The sequence below is a fragment of the Ambystoma mexicanum genome, chromosome 5q, assembly GCF_040938575.1.
Source record: "Ambystoma mexicanum isolate Mex_15411 chromosome 5q, UKY_AmexF1_1, whole genome shotgun sequence".
In the NCBI taxonomy this organism is placed as follows: Eukaryota; Metazoa; Chordata; class Amphibia; order Caudata; family Ambystomatidae; genus Ambystoma; species Ambystoma mexicanum.
The window spans coordinates 754,684,646-754,696,741 of NC_090933.1; the positions used below are offsets into that span (position 1 = coordinate 754,684,646).

The window sequence follows — 12,096 nt, forward strand, 5'->3', positions numbered from 1 at the left end:
AAGTAGGTCACTCATTTCTCTTAAACATTGAGATTTTTAATGTCTTTCAGTCCAAATTTACTTAAACTGCTGAAATCCCCAGCTCAGCCAGTCTTGTTATAAACCTTCAAGTCACTTCAGAATATAACTTTACATTGGATCCACCTCTTAAAATGTCTTTCATTGGCATGTTTTGGGTTCATTTATTCAGTTTTCTACAAAATCTGGTGGTTTTAAAACGCCGGCTTTTGGATAGTGGTGAGTACTGGTACTGCACCCCTTTTTGGGATTTAAGAAAATTAATTCCCAACAGTTATGGGTTTGCTTTTGGCAATCAGCATTGCCATTCCCAATGGTTTCAGACTACTGTGTGGGTAGTCCAATGGTGGTTTTAGGCAGTGTCCTTCTGTGCCCATAACATCGGCAAAAATGAGTGGCAGCCTATTCTTCATGCATTTCCCTGTGCATTTTCTGGGAAGCTCTGGCCATCATGATGTTTTCCATGTCAATACTGCACAGTTTTGAGGTAGGGCTCGGATGCATGGGTAAATACATCCCACAATATATACTCAATATATTCAATATATACCTGGATGATCTTGGGAAGTGTATTGAATTGGTAGCTTATATTCCCCCCCAGTTATTAATAAGTTAACAACTTCATGGATTTCCTACGCGGATGATATTGTTTTATTAGATAAAACAAAGATTGGACTGCAAAGACTTTTGAAGGCCTTTGAGTAATTTTGTAAAGTTAAATGACTTAAATATTAGCAACGTAAGAAAAACAAGTCATTGGCCCTCATTACGACCCTGGCGGAGGACCATGGTGCAATTTGCACCATGGTCCATGGCGCTAAGCTGCCAACTCCGCCATGGGGGTTGGCGGACTTACCGCCCCATTCCGACCTTGGCGGGGCGGTAAGTCCCCCAATCCCCATTTACCCTTCCCCATTCCCATTTTTGCCCCATAGGGTATAATGGGAGTGGGGAAGGCGTTAATTACGCCACCCTAAATTACGGTGGCGTAATTAACAACAAGTCCCGTAGCGCCATGGATTTTTCCGCCTGCAAAAAGCAGGCGTAAAAATCACCATGGCGCTACGGGAACTCGTAGTCAGGCGGAAAGGTGCGCCATGGTTTACGCTGGCGTAAACACCTTTCCGCCAGGGTCGTAATGAGGGCCATTGCCTTTTCAAAGGGGCAGAGGAAGAACCATGCATGATGGGTAGATGATTGCAAAATTGAGGTGGTGCAGCAGTTTAGATATTTAGGGTTTTTTTTTAACTGCTCAAACATATAAAAATAATTTAGTGAATCATCTGAAGGATAAAGCTAGAAATGTAGCTGTCCAGAGGAAGCACTTTCATTATACATTTGGTACATTTTCACTCCTGCCGGTATGGAAATTCTGTGAGGCAAAGGTGGTGCCTGCTCTTATTTACATTATAGAAATCTACCATTTACTGGAGGAGATTGATTTGACTATTATGGAAGGTCAAATCTAGAAAAAGGTGTTTTCCTTACCAACTTCAATTCCAATGGCAGCAGTAAGATTAGAGCTAGGTCGTATTTCATTGAATGCTCCGATCTTATGGAATTTTTTTCAAACTTTGTAATAAGTTAATATTACCACCTTGCCATTCTTTATATGCAGAATTGAAAACAGCAAACCAGGATAATCTTTATTGGCACCTCATAAATTGGAAATCATGGCTTGATAAGTACGACCTTGATTATGAAGACGTTCCATATAACCCTCATGCATTTAAGCATTTGTGGAGGGCAGACTGGTGTGTAACGGTGGATAGCCTGGTGAAATATAAGAATATTGTAGACATGAATAAAGTACATGAGAGGGTAAATGTGTGTGCCCCGTTTTTAGTAAGTTTCCAGTGAATATGTTTGGCAATTTATTGTTATGTTTCAGACTGAATCGCTGACCAACTAAAGAAAGTGCCCTATGGTGGCCAAGAGTCAGTTATTGACAATGTCTGTAGGTACTGTAGAAAAGATTTGAATCACTAAAACAACTGGTAGTGTCATCCCCAATATTGAGAGGAAAAAGGGAAAATTGTTTTATGGATGAATAAAAAATTTGGGTTGTTTATCAATGGCTGATATGTGGCTATATGTACAGAATTTGTCAACTTGGGACTGGCGTATAAGAGCCAACATCAGTTTTATTGGGCTTGGCATTAACAGCTCATCAAGAGGGTGAGTAAATGTAGAATGAACAGTGCATATTCGAACTGTCAGCATGTGATCTTATGGAATGTTTGATAGAATTGTGTTAGCTGTGAAATGAAAAATGTGAAAATGTAGCTATGTACTAAGATTGTATTCATATGCTTTTGATATGTCATTGTATGTGCAAGGTTTTAAGTTTTAAAACCAATTACACAATACAAAAAAAAGTAGGGGGCGATCTGGTGCTGGAACCTAGTTCTCTTTATAGCTGGTGACTGTGCTCGTTGTGTGGTCAGCCACACTGAAAAGGATGCATTTAGGAGTATAAAAACGGGTAGCACTGGCTGTCTCATTAGAATGTAACCTATTAATGCGCACTGTGGAAGCATACAGTAATGATTAAAGATAATACAAAGAGCTAAAAGGGAAAGGATTGTGAATACTTAAGAAAAATTGGGAAATCTAGCTTGTTCTCTTTAAAAACCCTAGAAAGTAAGTCTATGACCGAGCATGACGCGCTCCCTCGTTCCTAAGCGCACACTTCTAGAATGTTTGTAGAAATTAAGAACGGTTAATAGCAAAGCACGGTAATTGATTAGCCTCCCCATGTGTACAACTCACTTTAATTGCTTAAAACACCATTTATCGGCTGCATGTTCTATTGACACTGCTATCGATTTATCTGATTCAGCCTTTGTCCTGTGTCTCATACATAAAACTCACATATTCAGTTCAAATGGGAAATGGCTGCATTGATTTTCTTAACTTCAGCCCAAATGCTAAAGATTTTTGGATAAGCTTTCTCATTACTTAAGCCAGAATCAATAAGAAAGAGCATCCTTTAATGAAAGAGCAGTTTGAGCAGCGTACTTCAGAGATGGGGTCCTGCTCATTGCTCGATTCTCCAATCGATCGCGCAGGTTCCTTAAGTGAGGTCCAGTTGGTTGACATTGTGGTCTGTCTTTGTGTGTAAACCTGCAGCTTCAGAGGAAGAACGATGAGCTCCAGAGGCGGCAGAAGGAGACACTTCCTCGGCCACAGAAAGAAGATGGACTTCTCGCTGAGGTATATGAGAAATCATTTACATTTATTAAAGCCATATCCACGCACGGCTAGTGTGCTGCGCAGTACAGAATAAAACCAAGTGCACTTTCGATTACAGAAATCGTTTTGTCTAACTGAATTCTACCAAGTCATTTGGATCCAAATTATTTATTTGTCACGTGATGTTTGAAACATGTTTTTGGGATTTTTTCTTTTTGCATTCTACACCGATAGAAACTGTTTGCGGAATATGAACGTTACATTGTGTGTTTTCTTGAACATGTTGATCATTGCGTTGTCCTGTTTTTAGCTACAGTCCCAGGAGCGTATCATCTACCAGCTCCAAGCTGAGGACAGCCGTTCAAAATCCGAGCTGAGGCAGTGGGAAGCTAAAGTGGGAGCCCTGCAAACGGAGCTGGACGGGACCCGAAAGCAGGTACTGTACAAAGATGCCATTAAGTGCCCCGAACTGCGAGAATTTAGACGACTAGGTCTGCACTTAATTAACTCGGCGTGACCTATTGACGAGCATTCAGCGGGCGATAGAGACGACAGTCCGCGCCGCGGGCAGTGTATTGGTTTTCAGTTAGTTCTGCTATTGGCTGGCTACGGCTCTTCACAAGAAGTGGACACTATACTTGCACTGCAAAACTTAGTCAAGTATTGGAGTTTACGTGCGTTTCCCATAGGGCACTGCTTGGCGATAGCCTGTTCTTTCCCTCCATTTAGATCAAACCATCCTACTGTCTCCATGCACATTAAATAAAGTGACAGCTTGTTAGACGCACAAGTGCCTTTTATACACAACGTGTGTGCCTTTTTAGGTATGAGAGTTAACGAGCGTTGTGTTCCCAGAATAAGTCGCAGTTGTAAAAATCTCAGGAAAAAAGAACATTTACCTGATTTTGTTAATTTCTGCACAATACCTGTCGTGACGTCACCGATACTGTTCAAACGTATAACAGTGTGACATTATCTGTTCCCCTTATCTACTATACACGTGCACAGCGAATTACGATTTTACGTTTGTGGATGATCCGGGTTAAATGTTTTAGAATCCCATGTTTAAGATATAGATTTGTAATCGCTGCTTAATAGACATGCCAAAGCAGGGCGGTTTTACTTAAGTACACTGATTGAATGGGACTTGACAGCCAATCAATGGACATGTTGTTGTAAAGCGACTGCTGTCATGGAAACGCACATGGGAAACACATGGTTAGGAAGCCAGGGATTAGAATCTCGTTTCTTTAGCACTGTGGTCGGGGATTGCTGTGTATCTGCTAACCAAAATCTCTTAATAGTTTATTATCTCAAAAGAAATAGTTTATTCCACGTGTCGATTTCTGTTTATGAACAAGGTGCCAAACTCTTTCCTTCTGTGAAGTTTATCTTTGTGAACCACTTTGTCGGTTTGAACAGTAAACCGAATATCCAATTCTAGTCTGTCCACAAAATACTGTGCCTAATTTTGAGAGAACAAGTACCCCATTTTATTTATTTTTTTATGTATTTATTGCTCTGATATAGCGCCCAAAACACTGTGGTGCTAAGGGTTACAGTGATAGAAAACAAAAGTGCTTATAGTTATAACATTAATCCAAAAGTGGGTAAGTACAAGGTGCAGGCCAGAAGTTGCATGGCGGCAGAAAAGCATTCATATGCAGGGTCTTAGTCAGTGGGCAAATATATGGTGCCAGCCACATGTTGCATGGCGGCAATCTACACATATAAAATGGTCATGATGTAGTATATCCGCAGCACGTTTTTTGCGTGGAATAAATGGTATAAAATGTCACTTGTGATTATTCATTACCTTCTTTGTAAGCACTAGGAAAGAATGTGCTGATGTTCATTTGATTTTTTTTTTACAGTGGTGTATAAACCTTGGTTTGAAGGAGCCCGAATTTTGTGGCTACCGGCCAGAGAGAGAAGAATGGACACATGCCCAGAGTAGTGAATGTATACTTTTGGGAAGTTGGGTCTTTCTCCTTTCCCAGAATGGTGGCCCTCCGAAGAGAGGGAGGAGACAGATGTTTCCCGGCGGAAGGAGCTGAAGCTTACCCGTTTCCCTGTAGGGCTATCCCGCAAAGTGAGTTCCATGGTGGCAAAGACCCGGCTGTATAGAGCACAGGCCCACACACTGAAGGACTGGAGAGGCAGGGTGGGAAGAATCGGCGTTGCTTGAATCACAGAGAGGAGAGGCAACACAGCTATAAGTGCATCTGTTTCCCCTCAAAGTAGGGGTGTGTGTGTTGCCGGACTGGTCAGAAGTGACTTGGGCAACTATGGTGGGCCCTGCCCCTACCGGACACTTTTTGTATCGAGGCAACACCAGAGGCAGCCTTGGCCTGCAAGCTGGTCAGGGCTGGGCCACACTATTGGCGCCAGCATGGAGCCACCGTGTGCTGCATAGATTAGTGCACTGCTGCCACAGGCCCCATTTCACGTATGGTGGAGCGGTCCAAGGCGATCAACGAGTCATTCGTCGAGACTTTAAGTGCCGGCACGCTAAGGTGGATGGACACTCATTGGCTCACTTGGCCCAGCACCACTCGCGTGGACAGTCCCTTGTGAGTGGATCTCACTGGTGGAAGAGCACCCGCTCTGCCTAAAAAGTCTGTGTGGTCTGTAATAAATAGGTGGTGCGAAATAAAACTTCAAGTGTATTCGGTTCGGCATCTGGAATAAAGGTTCTGTGCAGCATGCAAGCAAACAGACAAACCAATCAAATGTTGGTGACTCCACAAGTAAGTTTCTTGATGGAGGCTGATAGCAGCACCCTCGTATGTTGCTGTATTACCTTTACACATATGTTGGTCTAGTTTAAGCTCCTAAGTATTACATGTCGATTCACTGTGGGAAAGGGGCATTTACCCTAGGGAGATATTTATTGTAAGCCTGTTGATGCAATGCCTTAGAGGATCATTACTGTGTGTGAAGACTACAGGCCTCCCCGGCAGGCATCGCAGATCGCCTGCTCTATTCAGTCTTGTTCCGGGTGCTCTCTTCAAGCCACATCTACAGAGCCTGTGGGAATGTGGCAAGCAAACCCCATGAGGTGAAGCTAAAATAAGGGGGTACAGTATGCCATTTTGTTTGCAATGGTGCCATACGATGATTAAGATGCTTCAAATATTATTAGACGGTCTGCTGTAGCAATCCTGTAGTTCTGGTTAAGTTGGCTTTTCCACAGGAAGGGCAGTTTTAGTGTGACTTAGAACTTTGGCGCCGTTCAGCAAATCGGAATAAAACTTGATATAGACCCGACTGGTGCGGTTTCACCAACGGGGTGGGGGGGGCAAAGTTAAAGTGGGGGTTCCCAAAACATTTGAAATCCAGATAGACACGAATGGAAAAAATCGTTGCTCTTGACTACCAGGTGTCCAGTCCTTAAAAAGAAAAAAAAGTGGGAGGACCCATTAATATATCCAATGGAATTTGATGTCACCAGAAATTGGCATATCAAGGTGAAATATGCAAATTCCATTTAATTTGCTTTGCATAATGATACAAATTGCACAGAACAAACGGGCATGTGTCTTTCATAAAATAAACATGCACAAGAAACATCAATGCCAAGGTTTTCTCTGAAGAGTGCAGCCCCGAAATGTCACAGTTCACCTTTAGTTGTTTGTTGGTTTTGACCAGGATATAAGGTATAGTGGTGAAGTGCTCGACCTGTGAACCTGGCAACTGTGGTCTAAATCCCCAGGTCACGCTGAAAATCATAAAAGGTGTTTTGTTTTACACACACACTCTAAAATACGCATGGGTGGCGGCTGCTCGCTGAAAAGTCTCGGGGGACGCGGTCCAGCTGCGTGAGACCTGGAAGATTTTTTACCAAACTTGCACAAGGAGAAGCTGCCTGGTCATTAAAGCGTGGATTGCTGTGATGTTTGCAAACTTGACAAATGTTCAAGGACATACATACATACATATGTGTGCATTACAGGGTTGGGGAAGAGCAATTTCTGGACGTCTTATAACATTCAACGAAACTGCATGAACTTTTGCAATAAAAATATAGACCCAACTTTAAATGGTTTTGCAAAGTCAGGGGCCCAGATTAACCATAATGTCCCTTTATCAATGTTTTTTCACTGAATATATATATATAAATATGTTATGTAGGTGTAGTGTAAGTGTTTAAACACTTTAAGTGTTTAAGAGTTTAACTGGAGGTGTCTGTTTGCTGATTTAAGAAGACCCTGAAAATACATTTTTGGTTCTGTTCAATGCTTGTGAGGCTCTCCCGTATGTGGTTAAAATATTTATTTTCTATGGGTTGCCAGCATTAGTGGATCTATGTTATAATACCAAAAAAAGTAACAAGTCCGAAAAAACAAATGAATTTAATTTAATTCCCTAATGCCCTATTTTTGTTTAATTCCCTAATGCCCATCAATTTGTTTGGGGAAAAAGGTGCAAAAAAAGAAAACATTTCGATAAAAAATAATTCGGCCTCATTGGCCTTGCTATTTTCAACTTCGTTTTTTTAGGCGATAACGCATTAACTGTGCCAGCCTTTCCAGCTATTAGCACAATGTTACTCTCCCTGTCGTGTATGTGCGTGGTGGAAATGGCCAGCCAGCGGCCCAGAGCGAAAAGACCTGGGCTGCAGCTACATAACTTTCTCACAAGTCAAAGTAATGCAAACAAATCAAGGACCTGTATTACAAAAAACCATTGCTGCTGAAACATTTTTCATTCATATGGAGACTTGTGTGCCTGCCTATTATGGTAACACGGAGGCTTATGGTACTGTACAGTATAATCGAACGACTTTGGGAAGGAGGTTTCACTTCTGCAAAGTATCAAATGCTGTAATTCAGGTTTGTGGCACCAATTGTCTCTACTGTAGTTAATGTCTCGTTTGCTAAACACGGCATTTGCTGTCAGGACCATGAAATGTTAAATAATTGTTCAAAAAGAAATATTAATGTTACACAATGTAGACAATGGCATGGCCATATTGCACACCTTATTATTGACAATCATTATGAAAACACTGTGCAAAAATGCTCATCAATTAAGTCACTGTGCAAAAAACTCCCTGTTGTGACGAAATGACATTTATAATAATTATATATAATTATAGATTTTCATAATAATTATAGCATTCAGGATGAAAAGATCTGAATGAGTGAATTTGAGCATTGCGCAACCCAATCGGCGTGTCTGCACTCCAGCGCCTCTTGGCAGTTAATACATAAACATGCCTCCAGTGGCGAATTACTGTGCTGTCCAGGCTATTGCTCTAATGGGTTGGTAATCTCGGTAGTATTGCAATTATAGAATTGCCACCAATGTTTAGTACCGCTGGGGGTCATTTGTATTTATTTGGGGCTTATTTAGTGCCTTAATCCAAAGCGCTTAACATAGTAACAATATAAAAACTGTACAATAGTAAACAAATGAAAGCTTGACATAAGGAGCCTGACATCAACCCTGCTGGGACAAATGAAGTTTCAACGATTTGCAGAATAAGGAGTAGGTAGTGATAGTACGTAGAGAGAGAGGAAGAACATTCCAAGGCAGGGGGCAAGGTGAGCAAATGTGCTTAAGCGCGATTGGGCACCGGGGGTGGGGCTGGAACTACAAGACGACCGAGAACTAGAGTGAAGGGAGTGGGCAGGAGTGTAGAATGAGACCAGTGAGGAGAGTTTATCTGGAGTAAGACCGTAGAGTGATTTGAAAACCAAGCAAAGAAAGTTGAATTTGAGCTGTGTGTGAAAAGGAAGCCAGCCAAGAGTGAGAAGAGCAGAGGATCTGGATTCATGTATGGTCAAACGGAAGAGTACCCGAATAGCAGTATTGAAAACCGATTTTAGAGGAGCAAGTGGAGAGGTTGGGAGACCAAAAAGTGTAGTGGAGCAATAGAAGAGACGTGAGAAAATTAGTGAAGATATAAGTAGCTTAGTTGCATCAAAAGTTTTTTTTAAACTGTTTTTATTGTTCTATCAAAACATAGCAAGATCAAACAGAAAGAGAACAAGCCCCAAACGAGGCACAGTGCTACTAAACACTCCGCCAGCCCCCCCTCCCCGACTCCTTCTATTGCTCCTAAACACACAAAGTAATCATAATACAGGTACAACCAAACATCATCTCATGGCCGGGCTCCGTTATTGTCTCTAATCCCACGCCGCGACTAAATCAGTGTGGAGAAGTATCCGCACCCCAAGAGGTGCCATGCAATGCCTGCTCCTCATTCAAATAATTCCTGAAGGGCGCCCAGGAATTGTGTCTGCTATGGGAGGGAAGTGTTAGGTTGAACTGAGCCACTCTCTGCTCACAGTTTGACATTACCCTAAGTCAATGCAGGAACGAGGGCACCCCAGGAATGGTTGACGAGGGATCCCGCCACCACAGAAGCCATGCTCAGAAGCCGCTTCTCACTATTGTTTCCCTCCTCGAACAAAGCCAGAAGCCACACTTCGGGGGATGTTGATACGAGGATACCCATCTTTTTGGTCATGGCTTCGGCTATCTTATCCCATAGCGGTTGGATTGCAGGGCACATCCAGGTTACATGAAAAAAATCAGCCTGTACTAGATTACATCTCTTGCAGTTCGAGTGTCTAAGTGGTTAGATCTTGTTTAACTGAAGGGGGGAGTAGTACACTTGGTGTAGAAATTTAAAATGTATCAAGCAGAATCTATTATTGGCAGATCTGTTTTTGGATTGGGCGCAAATAGAGTCCCACTGACTGTCAGTTGATGAATAGTCCAGGTTGACCTCCCACTTATCTCTGTACCTAGTTACTCGATGAGGGTTAAGGGACCGAGCCAGGCGATATAATGTTGAGACTAATTTCTTTGTGGACACTTGCGTAGTAATATGTGTCATGATCGGGATGACCCGGGGGGAGATTGGGTAGTCCGGCCATTTAACACGCAGCACCACCCGCAACCGGTAATACAAAAACAACATTATCGGGTTCTATTCGCCTTTGGCTTTAAGGTCATCCCAAGATATAAATCTGCCCTGAGGGGCGATGTCCCCTATGGTTTCAATCTGTAACTGTGTAAAGTATTGAATGAAACAGTTTCTCATGTGTGAGAGGAATACCACGGACCCGGTAGATGGCCATAGTGGGGGAGAACCATTGACCCAGTTCCGCAAGTTTAGCCAGACAATCCCTAGTCCCCAAAGTGATCGCAACTGATTGTACCTCTGCCTTATCGCTATGCTCCCGCATGCCCCACAGGAGGCCCCTCATGTCATCAGGGTGGGCAAGAGCTTTCTCCAGGATAGTGTGTGGTACATCTGTCGTCGGGGTCCACCACCACGCCGCATATTGGGCCTGGGCGGCCAGGAAGTAGAGGAATAGATCAGGGACCTCCAGGCCCCCTTGAGAGCTTGGTCGATACATCACGTCTAGCGAGAGGCGGGGTCTCCCACCAGCCCAAGTCAATGTATTCATCATGCTTCTCAGTTTCGTTGGGGGCCAGGTCGGGACGTTGTTGAAAATGTATAAAAGTTTAGGGAGTACCACCATTTTCAACAGTGAAATTCTAGCCACCTGGGAAATAGGAAGGTGCCCCCCAAGTATCCATCTTGTGTTCCAGCGCTTGAAAGGTCGCCATGTAATTATCCTCGTAGAGCTGAACGGCAATGTAGACACCCGAATTCCCAGGTAGCGAATCCCCTGTGGACACCAGGCGAAATCACCACCAATGTCGTGTGGGGAGACACACTTAGTGAGCGGGAGGACCTCCGATTTAGACCAATTGATAGGCAATCCAGAGAGGGTTCCAAATCTAGTGACTTCCTCCACCACTGGGCGAAGGTTCGTTCGAGGATGTTTGACATATATTAACATATCGTCCGCGTGTAAGGAGACGATCGATGTGTAAGAATGAAGTGTTATCCCCTATGTGCATGATAGTCTCTCAAGGCACATGCCACCGGCTCGATTGCAAGGGCAAATAATATCGGCGAGAAGGGGCACCACTGCCTAGTTCCCCAGGACGGAAGGATGGGTTCGGATTGATTACTGTTAGTGCACACAAGGGCTCTGGGAGCTGTGTATAACAACCAAATCCAGTGAAGAAACGTATTGCCTAGACCCGAGCGGCGAAGAACCTCAAATAGAAAAGACCATTCGACTGCATCCAGTGCAGCCACTACCACGGGGACCGTTTGGTTCACGTTATGCATTAGAGTGAAAAGTCTTTGCAGATTGTTTTGAGGGGAGCGGCCTGGTATAAACCCTGCCTGATCAGGATGTACTAGGCTGGGCATATGTGGTAAGAGCCTATCCGTAATAGTTTTGCTATTATCTTATTGTCTGTGTTCACCAAGGACAAAGGCCTATAAGACTAGCATTTACTAGGGTCCTTATCAGGTTTAAGGAGGACAGTCACCAATGCTGTCCTGGTTGACTCAGGGAGCACCCCGGCCGCACTAGCCGACTGAAACATATTCCTCAAGTGGGGGATGAGGAGGTCAGGGAAAGCCTTATACAGTTAGGCCGTAATGCTGTCTGTTCCCCGGGTCTTACCATTAGGGAGTGATCGGATAACCTTAAGAAATTCTTCATCCGAGGGGGATTATTTAACACAGAGTCCACTTCCGTGTCCAGCCACCCAAGAAATTAAGAGAAGGGGAAGGGAGTAGTAGGATTGAGAAGTGATGGAAAGAAAATAAAGAGAGTGACAAAACAAAAGAAATATTCTGACCAGGCACACCATAAGGATTGTTTGTTTGGGAAAGAGTAGAGAAGGGTGCCATTAGAAATCCACAGAAGTAGTCAGATCGAGAATGCTACAGCTTTAGGCCATCACTATCAGTCTAGTTACTTATCAGATAGTAGGGGTTACCTGCCATTAGTAGAGACTCTAAATTGGAGAAGCTGGTAAATCTGGGCTAGAGAG

At 43.3% G+C, this 12,096-nt stretch overlaps 1 protein-coding gene across 3 annotated transcripts in view; it reads left to right on the forward strand.

The window, feature by feature from the left end:
* The window catches only part of LOC138497642 (polyamine-modulated factor 1-binding protein 1-like), a 2,990,269-nt gene that overhangs the window by 383,522 nt on the left and 2,594,651 nt on the right, over window positions 1-12,096 (forward strand). For all 3 annotated transcript variants that reach the window (XM_069621239.1, XM_069621237.1, XM_069621238.1), the window contains 2 exons: window positions 3,151-3,234; window positions 3,524-3,649. In XM_069621239.1, coding sequence (XP_069477340.1) covers window positions 3,151-3,234; window positions 3,524-3,649 — 210 coding nt within the window. The remainder of the gene's footprint in view (window positions 1-3,150; window positions 3,235-3,523; window positions 3,650-12,096) is intronic.